Here is a 13,805-nt window from a genome sequence, read left to right as displayed (position 1 = left end):
GCCTCAAATACTCTAGACACAATTAAGAGCTGATTGCATGCCCTAATGGTTCCTGCTATACTGATATCATACACATGGCAACATCCACAGTATGTGTTGTGATTTCATGTTCCTCTGGAGACATGACTTGTACTTAATGTTACATTAATCAATATTTTTATATAAACAAATGATGAAATTACTATGTGTAATGTAAAACATTTCCACAGAGAACTGTCACCAATTCCGCAGTTTCCTCTATATAAAGCTATTTAGCCCCTTTTAGCTCAAATGTTTTGGTGCTGTGGCTCACAAACTCCACACTCCAACAGATTGATGAGGTAGCAGGCAGCTGTTCCGTGAAAAGACTACACTACCTGGAAGCTACACTACCAAGGTCAGTAGCAAACAGCAGATGTAGAGATAGTAGTTAGAAACTAGCTGGTGAAGACAGTGGAGCAGCCAAAGACTTACAATTACTGGATGTCCAGAAACATGACGCCAAATGAATGGCAAGTCATAGCTAACCTGTTCACCATAACAACTTTATATGGTGATTTGTTAGTGTTATGTATGGAGATCATTTTGCTGTCCCAAAATGGCTAGAAAAATAAATTAAGAAAGTTGCAAAAGTTGACTGCGTGGCTAGTTGAACCAAAAATGGAGGCTGAGGGCAAAAATGAGCTACAGGCTGTACTATGCCCAGACTACACATGCCACTAAATTTTGCCTACAGCCCCAAAAACCAGCTAGTAGCCTTTATTCTGTGCTGAAATACAACCTGGCTCCAGGTTTGCTGTGTGTCAGTTACTTTGTGCAATGTGACGAAATATGCACCATGCAGGGACAACATCCACTTATTTAACATATGTCAATTCTTCAAGTCTGGTCTGTGTCTGATATTAACTTTCAGGCACCTGTCAAAGTTGTTGGAAGTTGTGGAAGCCAAGATAATGAATGATGTTTTCATTGGTATCGCACAATCAATGACATCAGTTACAATGACTGTCATCTTATTGAACTTAGTGGGATAACCTGCATGGTATTCTTATCTAAGTAGCCTATCCTACTCATTTTCAAGGGACACCTGAATATTATAAGCTATTTTGTACCAGGTATTTATGTATGGGAGACCAGGGATGGTTGTAACATGGGTCAGTTGTAACACTTACAATTTCTCAGCTGTTAGCTGCAAATTAAGCTGGTTCATGGCTACAAGAGTCTGGGTTACTTGTAACAACAATACACATAGGCGGACACACACACACACACACACACACATACACCAATTATGTTAAAAAAGACCTTTAAATGTTGAATAAAAGTTTTCAATGTCAAGTTTTTGTCATAATCGTTATGTCATGATGTTACATTTCACCCCAGTGTTACGGCTAACTTGGACTATGAGGTGAATTGTAGCATTTCACTCCTTGTGTGTGAGACTTAACCACATACATGCTCTGTTTGTGTTGCAGAGATAACACCTATACCATTTAATAGTTTGTATTAAACTTTAGTACTGGCTCAAAAGATACAGACAGAAATGTCAAACATGTTACAGCCAGCCCTGGTCTCCCCTACTTAAAAAACATTTTAAAAAAATAGGCCTACCAAAGAACACAATTACATCACAGCAGAGCAAAAACAAGTATTAAACATAAAGATAAGCATTATAAAACTTTTACTGAAGAGAATAGACTTCCAGAGAATTAGTATAAGTTAATTATATCATATATTCTACTTTTAAAACGTTATAGACTATACTGGCTCTACATGTCTCACTATTATGAGCTGGGCCTCTCTGTTCTTAGCTGTACAGGTGTAGGCTAAATACAGGTAGCCAGTGGGTTGAATTACAGCGCACAGAGCCGTGTGGTAAACAATATGAATCCATATACTTGTAGGCTATATAAACACATTATCTTCCCTTATTAGTGAGGTGATAGTGGTGCAAATGTAACAGAAGACTATATAGTAACAAATCGTTCATCCACGCCATCAGTAACGACATCAGGCCTTATTACTTCTTATGAGTCATAACAATGCTTTACTTTTTCGAGTAACGAGCCATACCCCTGCTGAGCCCACCTCCTGCAGCTGCTCCAGCTCCAGCCTCAGCGCCTCCTGCTCGGCCTCCAGGTCGGCGTACTGCTGCTTCAGGCTCTGGTTCTCCTCCAGAACCACCAGCCCGCACTCCGCCGCTCGAATCTTCTCGCGGTTGGCCTCCGCCAGCTCCCGGGTCAGGCGCTCCACCTCGCCCCGGTACTGCTCCACCGTGTCCCCGCATCCTGCTCCACCGGCAGCCATCGCCCCACTCCCTCCCTCTGCCCTCTGAGGCAGAGAGCCCCGCAGGAGGGAGAAACAACCGAGGAAGGCAACAAACCCCCACCGCCGCCGCCCCTCTGAGGAATCACACCGCTGTTTCAAAGCTCATGTAAAAAGGAACAATAAAGATCCGTAATTATCCACAAAGCGCTGTCATCGTCATCAGAGAGAGTAACCTCCTGCCATGTGATGCTCTGAATGATGCAGCTTCTCATCATCCGCTGCCCGCATCCTTCTCCCCTCCCTCTGCTCTGTTTTTCTGCTTATTCACCGGCATCAGGACGCCATCTCTGCCTGCAGCCGTGAAGCAAGGCACACTCCCCGCTCTCTGTCATCCTGCTGCAGGCTCACACTGTCTGGATCCTCAGAGAGTGGTAATACAGCTCTGCTCTGCCCCGCGTAATCAGACGCAGAGTATCAGGAGCTGGATGCGCCCTCTGGAGATCAGCTATAGACAAGTTTCTCCTCACTTATACGCACTATTTTCTTTTAAAGTTACTGGTCCCACCAACATCTGTCATTTTACATGTTTCAGAGTTTGAATTGATATATAATAGATTTGAAATGGCTTTTAATAGTCTGTAATTTAGAAGCATCTGAGCAGAAGGTGATATATTTAACCTATAGGGAAAGTTCTGATACAATAAATTTTACATGGGCACAAAATATGCTACATAAACATACTTTTTGTCTGATGATTGATTATAAGTTATAACCAAGGCTAGTGGTCCAATACTACTAGCTTATCCTTAATAATGAAATATTAATAGACCTGGAGCATTGGGGCTATAAGTACATGTAGGCTATATTCATTTTAGTAGCCTATATGTCACTTTGGTATCACAGTAATATAGTCTAGTAGGGTAAGTCGTTGGTCTAATTCCACAAATCAGAAAATCAGCCATTTTTTGTGACCATTCAAACGTTTGAACGCAATTAAAATGAGAATGATTGTTCTAACATTATTTGAGTATAATACTCTACAACCTATAGGGTAGGCCTTCTCACAAAACAAAGTTCATTTTAACAGTTTAATGCATTTTATTGGAGACCATCACAGCTATCCCAAGTTATAGGCTCAGTTGACACATCTGACTTCAAATGCAAATTCATACACATTCATATCAGTTTATCTAGTGTAAATAGTCTCAGAGTAATAGAGCAAAATGCAAAAGTACTACTACTTTATACTCACATTTTCCTGTAGGCTAAATATTCTTTATATTTACAAATTTTATAGTTTTGGCAATAGGTAAATACAAAAAATTGAGAGGACAAAGAAAACATTTATACACCATTTATTGATATATTAGTCATGGGACAATGGGATTAATGTGTGTGTTTAGTGTTTAGTCTGAAATAATCTTTACTGTACTTGATGATATCTTAATCTCCTATCACGTAGTAGGTTATATAATATAGAAGATTTTAAGAGAAATATTGGAAATCTCAAGCGTGAGATATATAAGATAATCATTCAGCTGCAATACAGGAGTAGAAGACAAATACATCTTAAGATAAACTCCTTATGATATCTTAAATCAAAGATGATTTATCAGTATCAAGTAGGCAATTATTGTCCTGTAGGGGGCGGAAATACACTCGAAATGCATTTATCCTCATGACGCACAGGAGAGTCATCGTTAAGCCTTCAAAATAAAAGCAAAATAAGTAATAAAATAATAATAAAATGAACCAATTTATTTTGCATATTATATAATTTTTACACACACAATAAACAGATTAAGTAAAAATAATGCAATTGAATGCAAGAAAATTCTTATTATGAAAAGAAGTAGAATTAATTAACATTTCGCTATGATACTTGAGATATTTTACAATCTCATGATAATATTACAATCGTGTCATAGTTATTCACGTGATTGTTTATTTTATAATGTCTTATTTATTTCTCAAATATTGAACACTGTTTCCCCAGTGAATCAGCAGTCAGGTTGAAGAGGTGACGCCTTTATTGTGAAACATTTCACACCGGAAGTATGACTCTTGTTGTGGGCAGCGGAACACCGGCTATATCATCTATGCGGTAATTACGCCGCGTTGCACGTTGCTAGTTAGTTGCAATGTTGTAGCTATTAGCACGAGAGCCATTCCTTTGCTGGGAGGGAAATCCACCATTTAGTTTCTCAACCCTATTTCATAACTTCTCAGCCGTCCACAGCCAATTCAGCAGAGCTAACGGAAATTACTGACCAAAAATACCTGCTAGCTTGTTGTCTGGTCTTTCTCTTAGCCTGCTAGCCTATCCAGCCAGCTTGCTAGCTAGCTAGCCGCTAGCATTCTACCGCCTCCTCCCTCAGAGCGAACCGTCTCCGGCCCGGCTGGAAGACCATGGCGATGAGACAGACTCCGCTCACCTGCTCCGGTCACACCCGGCCTGTGGTTGACCTGGCCTTCAGTGGAATCACTCCATATGGCTACTTCTTAATCAGCGCCTGCAAAGGTGAGACCTGTGGGCAGTATATAAGGAAAAAATAGGTTTATCAAGATATCGGAAAGGATTTTAACGTTTAACGTTGGACACTCTAAGTGGTTCCAAGACGATTCCTGTCTGTATTGTAAAAAAAAAACAAAAAAACAACCTAATTCCCATCATGTGTCTGCTGTCTCTGTAGTAATGGCCATAAATGCAGACTTCCTATGACCATTTTTATCAATACTGAGGTTCTAAAACTGGTGATTTAAACCCATTTCCTCTCCCTAAAACCTGGCTTTCTGAAAGCTGTTGTTACAATGCTAAATCAGACGTTATCTAAGTGAGGCGGCCTGTGGCTTGTCTGACAGACACCTGTGGACAGCAGTATCTACAGGTTACGTCGGTCTGCTGGTACACTGTCCTAAGATGTAAACCGTCACTGTCTCTGTGCAGATCTAGGCTTCTTTCTCTCATGGATGAAGGAACACCACCTACAACTAAACCTCTCTAAGACTGAACTCCTGGTCATCCCAGCCAATCAATGTCTTCATCACGATATCAATATTAAAATCACCTCTTCATGTCTTACCTCATTCAAGGTCACAAGAAACCTGGTGTCAAGTTTGATGACCAGCTCTCCTTCTATGACTATGTTGCATCTGTCTCCTGGTAGTGTCACTTTGTGGTTGCCTGATTGTGGAACAGGCTACCAAGGCCCTGTTCAGACCTGGTATTAACATCTGTCTGGCTGATTCAATCACAAATGGTCAGCTCTAAATTCAGCTGTGAATTTACCCAACACACATTGAGGACACATTTGAGATCGGATCACTCAGACCACATTCAGAGGTGGTCTGCACGTGTGAACACTAATGTGTCCTGGCCACATTGAAGGACTGCCTACTCAACTGACATCCTGTGTCACAGTCTGATTAGTGCCGCCATAGTTTTATAATGAATGGAAAATATTTTACTATTTCAAATGGATAAAACTTTATTTCACTGTAAGACCTGTGCACAATGCATTAATTCGCTCAACCCCTCAGTGCCCCTCTTGCACGCTAGCTTTCTCGCTCTCTCTCACTCTCTCTCACACACACACACAAACACACACACACACACACACACAATTACAAGTAACGGACCTGTCTGTCGATTGGCTTAAAACAACGACACATACCTGTTTATTTGCATATAAAATGGAGGAAATGCGATCCGATCGCAAGTGCTCAATCGAGCCGCATGTGGAGACTCATTTTAAAGCCAGGTGTGAACTGAGGTACTTAGAGCTGACCACTTGTGACGGACGCATGTTAATACGAGGTCTGAGCAGGGCCCAAAGTCTATCAGAGCAGAAGTGTCCCTCTCTATCTTCAACAAATCTGCTGCTGAATCTCTTTAGAGAGCACTTCCTCTCCTAACACCTTAACATGTCTAACTAGCTCTTACTGTGAACTTTTGGTGTATTTCCTTATTCAATCTCCATCAATTATTAAATAGATGTAGTACTTACACCAAGGTCTCCTACTGCATTGAGGCTTACTGATGTCCCTCACTTGTAAGTTGCTTTGGATAAAAGTGTCCCTAAATGAGTAAATGTAATGTAACACGTGTGTCCTCTTTGCTTTTCTTTGTCAGATGGCAAGCCCATGTTGCGCCAGGGAGACACAGGGGACTGGATTGGAACGTTTCTGGGTCACAAAGGTGCTGTCTGGGGAGCCACTCTGAACACAGACGCCACGAAAGCAGCCACTGCTGCCGCTGACTTCACGGCGTGAGTAGCAGCCGTCCTAAATGGGCTAACATACTCCTGCCTACATGTCTATGTTGAAAACAGCCTAAAATAGCTTATTTACCCTGAGTGCACCTCTTTACCCCAGACTGCTTCTTAAGACAGATTGTTATGAGATGTTACGTTATTACTGTAACAATAATTTCAGTCTATTGCATGATTCGGTCAATAATTTGATTTCCTAAACCCTCCATAAATAGATGATGTAAGGATATCTTAATACACCGTGTTCCTTGATTACATGAGCAAATTACACACGTCCAGTAAATGTTAACAAATTGCTAATTAATGATTGTTCAGTTAAATAAAAACATGAGCATTAAAAGAGGCAGTATATTTGTCCTGACTCCAGGGGCCTGCATGTGGGTTAACCTGCTATCCTTGGGCTTGGTTCAGGTTTGCTGGTATAACAAACCTGGTTCAAGTTTATCTGGACTGGCCATGGTAACCTGCATTGTAGGTGAACTTCAGAGCATTAAAATGCTGCCCCTCTAGGAGGAAATAGGGGAAAAAAGTCTACATTCCTTCAGGATCAGGAAAAGGTGCAGAGTTTAAAGTAAGGAAAAACAAACACATTTTTATAGGTCAGTAGAAGTAGTTTTTTGCTCTCTGGGTTTAAAACAGGACACAAACACTGTGTGGCCACAGCCAGATATAACTTAAAATCCATAGAATCCCACTGCTGGCGAAAGTCTTATATACATGAAAGAGCTGTACCATCACAATGAAGGACATGCTCTTTCATTACAATTCACATGTGAGTAGCAGCTCAAAAAGCCTTTTTGTTCTCACCATGGTGCTGGAGAGCAGCAGTGAGTAAGAAAATAGATACTAGAAAAATAATAAAGAAGAAGAGTGTTGTTAGTTCTGTCATTCTGTCAAAAGTTGCATCACTGATTTTTAAAATATGTTTTGCAATTGAATATTTATCTCCATGGTTTAATGTGCATCGTCAGCACCACGCCCCACTCGCTCAAGCAGATCAGTCCATCATAGTGAATCATTGGATTTTGCCATTGTTTGGATTCCTGTATTAGTTGGTCACTTTTGTGTATTTTCTGCAATGGATGGATAGATACCTTCTTATAATGTCTTTTGTTACATATCTGTTGTAATTGTCTTGTTCAAATCACTGAGAAAATCCTGGTCTCCAACACACTGTGGAGAGATGGATGTTATTAAATCAGTGTGGCTACATAAAGTATTGTCAGTTAAAACATGACTTCTGTGCTTTTCAGAAAGGTGTGGGATGCAGTGAGTGGAGACGAGGTCCTCACACTGGCACACAAACACATCGTGAAGACTGTCACCTTTACTCAGGTCAGTGCAGTTGAACTATTCAAATAACATGGTGGTAATAACATCCATGGTACATGGATTCAGGTTCCATGTTTTACCTTTTTTGTTCAAAGGTGTCGGAGCTCTTTATTGAGAGCTAGGTAGAAGTAGCCGGCACAAAGAAAACGATGATGAGGGGGGATGCATTTGAGTTATTTCGGGTTGTTTCAAATTTGTTTGATCTTTATTTTTTTCTTTTATTTTTTTTTCTTTATTTTTTTTTTAAGTGACAGCCTTGGCCTACAGTATGTAGGACATTATGGCATCATCCTGGCTTCTGTGACTCTGTAGACACATTCTTGTGAACATGGAAACTCAATGATAAGATGGTATAAACTTCATACTTACAGCACAGGTAGGCCATATGCAGACAGTTGGACTTTGCTGCATTAAGTTGCATCTTAATGAGGGAACATGGATTTTGAACATTAAAGATGTAGTTTTGTGCTTGTGAACGCAACATCTCAGAAATGCTTTGAGGGAATTTCTTCAAATTAGGTACAAACATTCACTTGGACTCAATGATGAACTGAGATAGATTTAGATTTTGGTGGTCAAAGGTCAATGGTCAAGGTCAGTGTGACCCATAACTCAAGACTTCACGCAGCAATTATGACAAAATTTCACACAAATGGTCAATATTGTATGTGACTGGATAAACAGGGATGTAACCTGAAACTAGTCTGAGTGGAGGAGGCAGGCAGCCACGAGGAGGTGATTCTAGTTGATATATTTCTGAAAATAACATTGTCTCTCAATCTACTTCTGCTTCTCTTGTTCAGGACAGCAACTGTCTGCTGACTGGAGGAAATGATAAGCTGCTGCGCATCTACGATCTCAGCAACCCTGAAGCAGGTAAGTGACTGTGTCAAAGAGGAAATTCACTCAATTAAAGATACATGTAGCAAAATTGATGTATTTGGTGCTTTCAACATCCCTTTTGGGTTTTTCTATTATTTCCTTTAAATTCTGTTGCAGTCCGCGTAGCACTCCCCGCTGCTGGAGACAGGTCTCATTTAAATGAGGTGGCATGTGAAAGACTGGCTCTTATGTACTTGACTATTGAATCTTTGTCCTTTAGCACCACAGGAGATCGCAGGTCACACCTCAGCCATAAAGAAAGCTTTGTGGTGTAATGACGACAAGCAGATTCTCTCTGCTGCTGACGATAAAACCATACGGTCAGTGAAGCGACTTCTTGTGGTTTACCTCATCTGTGACTGTTTGTGACAAACTTCAACTCATCATCCTGACTGCAACTCAGCTTTGTGCTGCAACAGTCATTTCAGCAAACACATAAGAGACCTTTTGGATGTTAAAGCGTGTCCGTCCGTGTGTGTGTCCATGTGTGTCCATCCAGGCTTTGGGACAGGAGCTCCATGGAGGAGGTGAAAATGCTGACGTTCGACACATCTGTGAGCAGCATGGAGTACATGGCTGATGGAGAGATTCTTGTGATTACATATGGAAAGACAATCGCTTTCTACAATGCTCTGAGGTACATGTCTCAACTAAGTACACATATACATAGTCATGTGACAAAAAGATCTGACCACACCTTTGCTGCATGGGTAGATTTATGTATATTTTATGAGACATGTAGCTTCTCCACAGTAACATAAACTAAGTGCAGCGTTAGAATGATCTTTTATTTTATATATTAGCATGGTAACAAAAGCTAATGTCATCCAACAGAAAATGTACAAATGATATTTTTGTGACCTCCCTAATCTTGCTGGTTATCTGATTTTGTTATTATTTGTTTACATATTGAAGCCTGGACCTGATCAAAACTGTGGAGGCTCCGGCTCCCATTAACTCGGCCTCTCTCCACCCAGAGAAGGACTTCTTTGTTGCCGGTGGAGAAGACTTCAAGCTCTACAAATTTGACTATAGCACTAAGGAAGAGCTGGGTGAGAGAAGCGTGTTCCTGATGGTTGTATAGAGTTTCCTCCAGTCATTTGGATAGTAGCAACAGCTCTGTAGTTTAGCTGAGGCAGGTTTTCTCCCCTATAAAGCACTGCAGGACGTCCTGTCATAGAGGATTTGCCTTTGTAAAGAGTTCTGGCTGCCTGCTGGCTTGCTTGGCTAAAGGGACTGATGGAGGCCTATCCTGAAATGTCAGAAATTACATACTTGTTGGATTTTTTTCTTTTTATTATGACTTCATTAGGCTGCTATTTGTCATGGAGCTGTGGGTGAACTTGCAAACTACAAATTGCTCTAGATCAGTGACTCCAGCTTTAGGAATGAACGGCTTGCTTTCATTGTGCAAGGTAGTTTGTTCATTTTTAAAGAAAAGATGTCCTTCTAAAAAAAACATTGATTCCTGGACGGATCTTTAACATAGAACAAGGTTTTCCAAATGACAAATGGTCTCGTGTCTCTGTAGCTAAGAGAGATTAAAAAGAATAAACAAACATTTTTAAGTCAGAGCTTTAATGACCCCTTCCAATATTGTTGCTGCTTCTCCCATCTGCAGAGTCCTATAAGGGTCACTTTGGTCCAGTGCACTGTGTTCGCTTCAGTCCAGATGGTGAGCTGTATGCCAGTGGCTCTGAAGACGGCACCCTCCGACTGTGGCAGACGGCGGTGGGGAAAACCTACGGCTTGTGGAAGTGTGTCCTTCCTGGTAATACCATTCATTTCTATGTTTCACTGCGTGTCACAGAATCTGTTTTTAAAATGGCTGGAAAATATTGATACTGTAAAGTATCACAGTAATCTAAGTAGAATCTGTATAGATTTACTGTAAGTACACATTTACATGGTGCAAGATTCTCTGTAACGTCTTTCCTTTTTTAATGAAAAGATAAATATTTAAAGATAAATGCAGAGTAAGTGATAGATGCTTGGCACTATGACATTCAACACAGATGGAAGTCTTTTGACCAAATGGAAACCACCAACAGTAAATACTGAAGTTAGTGTGAAACGGTCTAAATAAAGGTAAATATTGATCCCCTAATTGCCTTAAGAAACAGCCTACTTGTATGGAGATTGGTGATTGGAGATTGGCCCAGACTTCTTCTTCTCTGGGAACATGAAGTCAAATATAAATCAGGATCTCAGTATGTAATTGCACTTCTTGCACAAATCTCAGATGCTGGCGGCCCACATCTAACTTTGTAACAATATGGAGGCCAAATAATGCCTCAGAGCACTTTTTCTTTTAATGATAGCTATTCAACACTCTGAACTGAACTGAAAGCAGAGGACACTCAATTTTTCTTTTTTGTTTGATGGGGGAAGTTCACCTATCCATTCACCATCTGTCTCTTGACTCTGTTTCCGTTTAACTTTTCCTATTGCTAACCAGCTATCTGTTTTGATTCTCCAGTTTTTGCCATGGATGTAATTGCTTGGTGCACAATCGGAGATAGCGAGTGTGTTCCGGTGGCAAAGTGGTCCGCCCAGTGACAACATAAAAGTTCCTATCATTGGATTATCACAGTGATAGTCCTTAAAATCACAAAAAAAAACAATGACAGGAGTTTTTAAACAATTTTAATTATTTTTTTCACCAAACTGTACTGTTTTGCAAATTATTTGTCAGCCCACTTGCAGTGCCTTCACGGCCCACCAGTGGACCCTGGAGCACAAGTTTGGAACCACTGCTCTAGAGATTTAGTAATAGACTTCCATAACATTTAGGGACTTACCAGAGATGGATTTAGAAAAAATGGTCCAAATCAAAGTAGCAGAGGCCAAGATATTCTAATGTCTTTGGATCCTACAGTTCCCATAATGCAACTCAATACCTGCTTTTAATGAGACCCTGCCTGTTAAACAGCTGCACCTTTTAAAACTCCACACCACCAGTTTGTAAAGAAGGATTTCTGTCAGACATGTGTAGACTCCAAGCTGAGATAACCTTGAAGACATCACTGTGACATCATCAGGTTAGATGACATTGTACAATAGTTTTCACAGGCTGAGTGGAAGTCCCCATGACACAGTGGGGTCCAAAAGTAAAAGAGACCACGTTCACATTAATGCATCTGCATGCACCCTGGAGTGTAACAGGGACCTTTTGTTAGTTTCTTACATCAGTAGTTTTGTGTGTGTTGTAGCTTATCCAAGTATCCGTATGTTTTTTTTTCTTTTTTCTAATTCTTGTGTTCTTGTCTTGTGGTGTACTCAGAGGACCTGGGGCAGAGAACTCTGAGCAGCTGTACACCTCAACCCCTGAGATCAAAGCCTGAGGAGAGAGCAGTGCTGTCTGGAAACGGGATGAGAAGTGGAAGAAGGAAAGGAGACGAGCGGAGAGGTGTTCCAGTGTGTTCTATCAGGCCCCAGCAAGGAGCAGAGTCCAGAGCATCTCCATCCATCGGGAACTGATGTGGTTATTATGACTGGCCTGTCTGTCATAGACCAACCATGCCTCTCTCTCACAAAAACACACACACACAAACACACATATATTCATTTTACGCAGTCAAATGGACAGTATGGGTTGGAGAGTAAAGCAGTAGAGCTGTGAATGTCTCTTGCTCATCGCTGCCTGCCTTCTCTCTGATAAGCCCAGTTCTGTCTGTTTCAACTTATTTTAACTAAATCCCCAAAACCACATGACTCTAAGATCGGTCTTGGTTTGGAAATTAAAGTAATTAATTAATGGGCTGGACCAAGGCTTTTGTTTTCGGTTCATAGTTACAAGAATACTGGAGGTAGTTGCACAGTTTGTGCTGAAAAGTTGAGAAGCTTTCTTTTCTTCAGAAACCTTGCTTATTATTCGCTGCTGTTGTTCTGGTTGCGTATAAAGTTTTGTGTCCAAATAAAAGAAAATATTGTTTTGTGACAAAGTGGAAAGAGAAGAAATGTCATTGGTTTTTTTTTTCCATTTTGGGTTCTGTCTTCATTTGTGTCCAGTGATGAAATAAACAAATGCATTACTGTTTTAATTTGTAAGTAATGCATAAAGAGCAAACAGTTGTTTGTGGTGTTATTTCCTGTTTCCTATTGGCTTCGCCCTTTAAGGCTATTGCTAGTGGGTTTATCCTGTAAAGCCACGTATCAGCATCACTAGCTCCTTCAAATCTAGAGTTACAACTTTGGATTCTGCACAACTCAGTGCCTGTTTGTGCACTACAGAGTGCTATTCCTCTGTCTGCACAGCACCCGTCACACTGGCTGTGTGAAGCTATTTCAAAGGCATCCTCTGGGGCGGATCCCCTGGGGGGATTCCCTCCTCTTTGGCTTTCACAGAGGTATGACAGAGGAAGATAGTTGAGCTGCAGTTTCTTATTCTTCCTTCTGCTCTTTCATCCGTTTTTATCTGCGGGATGTGTCTCCAGTTCCTCTGTGACTCACTCAGTACTGAGTGTTTTGTCAGTGATTAATATTTATTTGTTTTCCAGCCTTCACCACATCAGAGATTTTTTTTATTCTACTATGCTGTGCCATTCAGGCACATGGGGTCTTGTGGTGCGTCATTACACATGATGCAATGGATGGTTTGTGCTTGGGATAGTAGGCTATATCCTGCTTCGTCTTTAACCCTCCAGTGATATCCTTTGTATGTATGTTCAAATATAGAAAACTGTAGACAGGTTCATTTTTTGTAATGTATTTACAGAGACTATTGTAAGAACCAAACAGCTTGTAAACATTGAAAACGAAAAGATGCCACCAAATAAACTGTTAAGTAAATTTTATTTGGGAGTAACTATGGTTACGAAAAAGGACCACAGTTTCTGTTTCTGCTGGAGGCAATTCATGCAGCAGCTTGCTGCTGTATTTATATACTGTATTTAAATCCTACATGTTGATGTACATAGACTTACAATCTAAGCGGTAACAAAGTAATACAAAACAATATTTAAAATGCACCATTATATACTGACTCGCGTTATCTATTGTTTTGGTGTTTGTATCTTCCTTTTTATTTATTGATCAAAGAAAATGTACAGTAATTCAGGTAATATAACAGCA

The 13,805-nt window shown here is 40.5% G+C and overlaps 2 protein-coding genes across 8 annotated transcripts in view; one reads left to right on the top strand and one right to left on the bottom strand.

The window, feature by feature from the left end:
* LOC130163808 (protein bicaudal D homolog 1-like) overlaps positions 1 to 3,103 on the bottom strand; it is a 55,441-nt gene extending 52,338 nt beyond the window's left edge. For 2 of the 7 annotated variants that reach the window (XM_056368207.1, XM_056368208.1), the window contains exon 1: positions 2,053 to 3,097. In XM_056368207.1, coding sequence (XP_056224182.1) covers positions 2,053 to 2,286 — 234 coding nt within the window. In that variant the 5' untranslated portion in view covers positions 2,287 to 3,097. Of the gene's footprint in view, positions 1 to 2,052 lie in introns of all 7 variants that reach the window. The other 5 variants (XM_056368202.1, XM_056368203.1, XM_056368205.1 and 2 more) reach the window with 5 other exon arrangements.
* Positions 3,104 to 4,315: 1,212 nt separating this feature from the next.
* On the top strand, positions 4,316 to 12,803 carry strap (serine/threonine kinase receptor associated protein). The gene is made up of 9 exons (XM_056368216.1): positions 4,316 to 4,768; positions 6,380 to 6,515; positions 7,772 to 7,853; positions 8,654 to 8,726; positions 8,953 to 9,052; positions 9,232 to 9,369; positions 9,648 to 9,784; positions 10,354 to 10,503; positions 12,016 to 12,803. Exons 1-9 carry the CDS (start codon positions 4,657 to 4,659, stop codon positions 12,210 to 12,212), a joined length of 1,125 nt encoding a protein of 374 aa, XP_056224191.1. The 5' UTR covers positions 4,316 to 4,656; the 3' UTR covers positions 12,213 to 12,803.
* Positions 12,804 to 13,805: the final 1,002 nt, after the last annotated feature.

Source organism: Seriola aureovittata, chromosome 22, assembly GCF_021018895.1.
Source record: "Seriola aureovittata isolate HTS-2021-v1 ecotype China chromosome 22, ASM2101889v1, whole genome shotgun sequence".
Lineage (NCBI taxonomy): Eukaryota > Metazoa > Chordata > Actinopteri > Carangiformes > Carangidae > Seriola > Seriola aureovittata.
Note: the sequence above shows the minus strand (reverse complement) of the source record. Positions and strands in the feature narration are given on the sequence as shown.

What these genes read in the sequence shown, in the direction of transcription:
- strap (XM_056368216.1), top strand. Translation starts at nt 4,657, where the DNA reads ATGGCGATGAGACAGACTCCGCTCACCTGCTCCGGTCACACCCGGCCT. An exon ending in GCTTTCTACAATGCTCTGAG is followed by an intron (nt 9,370 to 9,647) that starts GTACATGTCTCA and finishes TACATATTGAAG; the next exon opens with CCTGGACCTGATCAAAACTG. An exon ending in TAGCACTAAGGAAGAGCTGG is followed by an intron (nt 9,785 to 10,353) that starts GTGAGAGAAGCG and finishes TCCCATCTGCAG; the next exon opens with AGTCCTATAAGGGTCACTTT.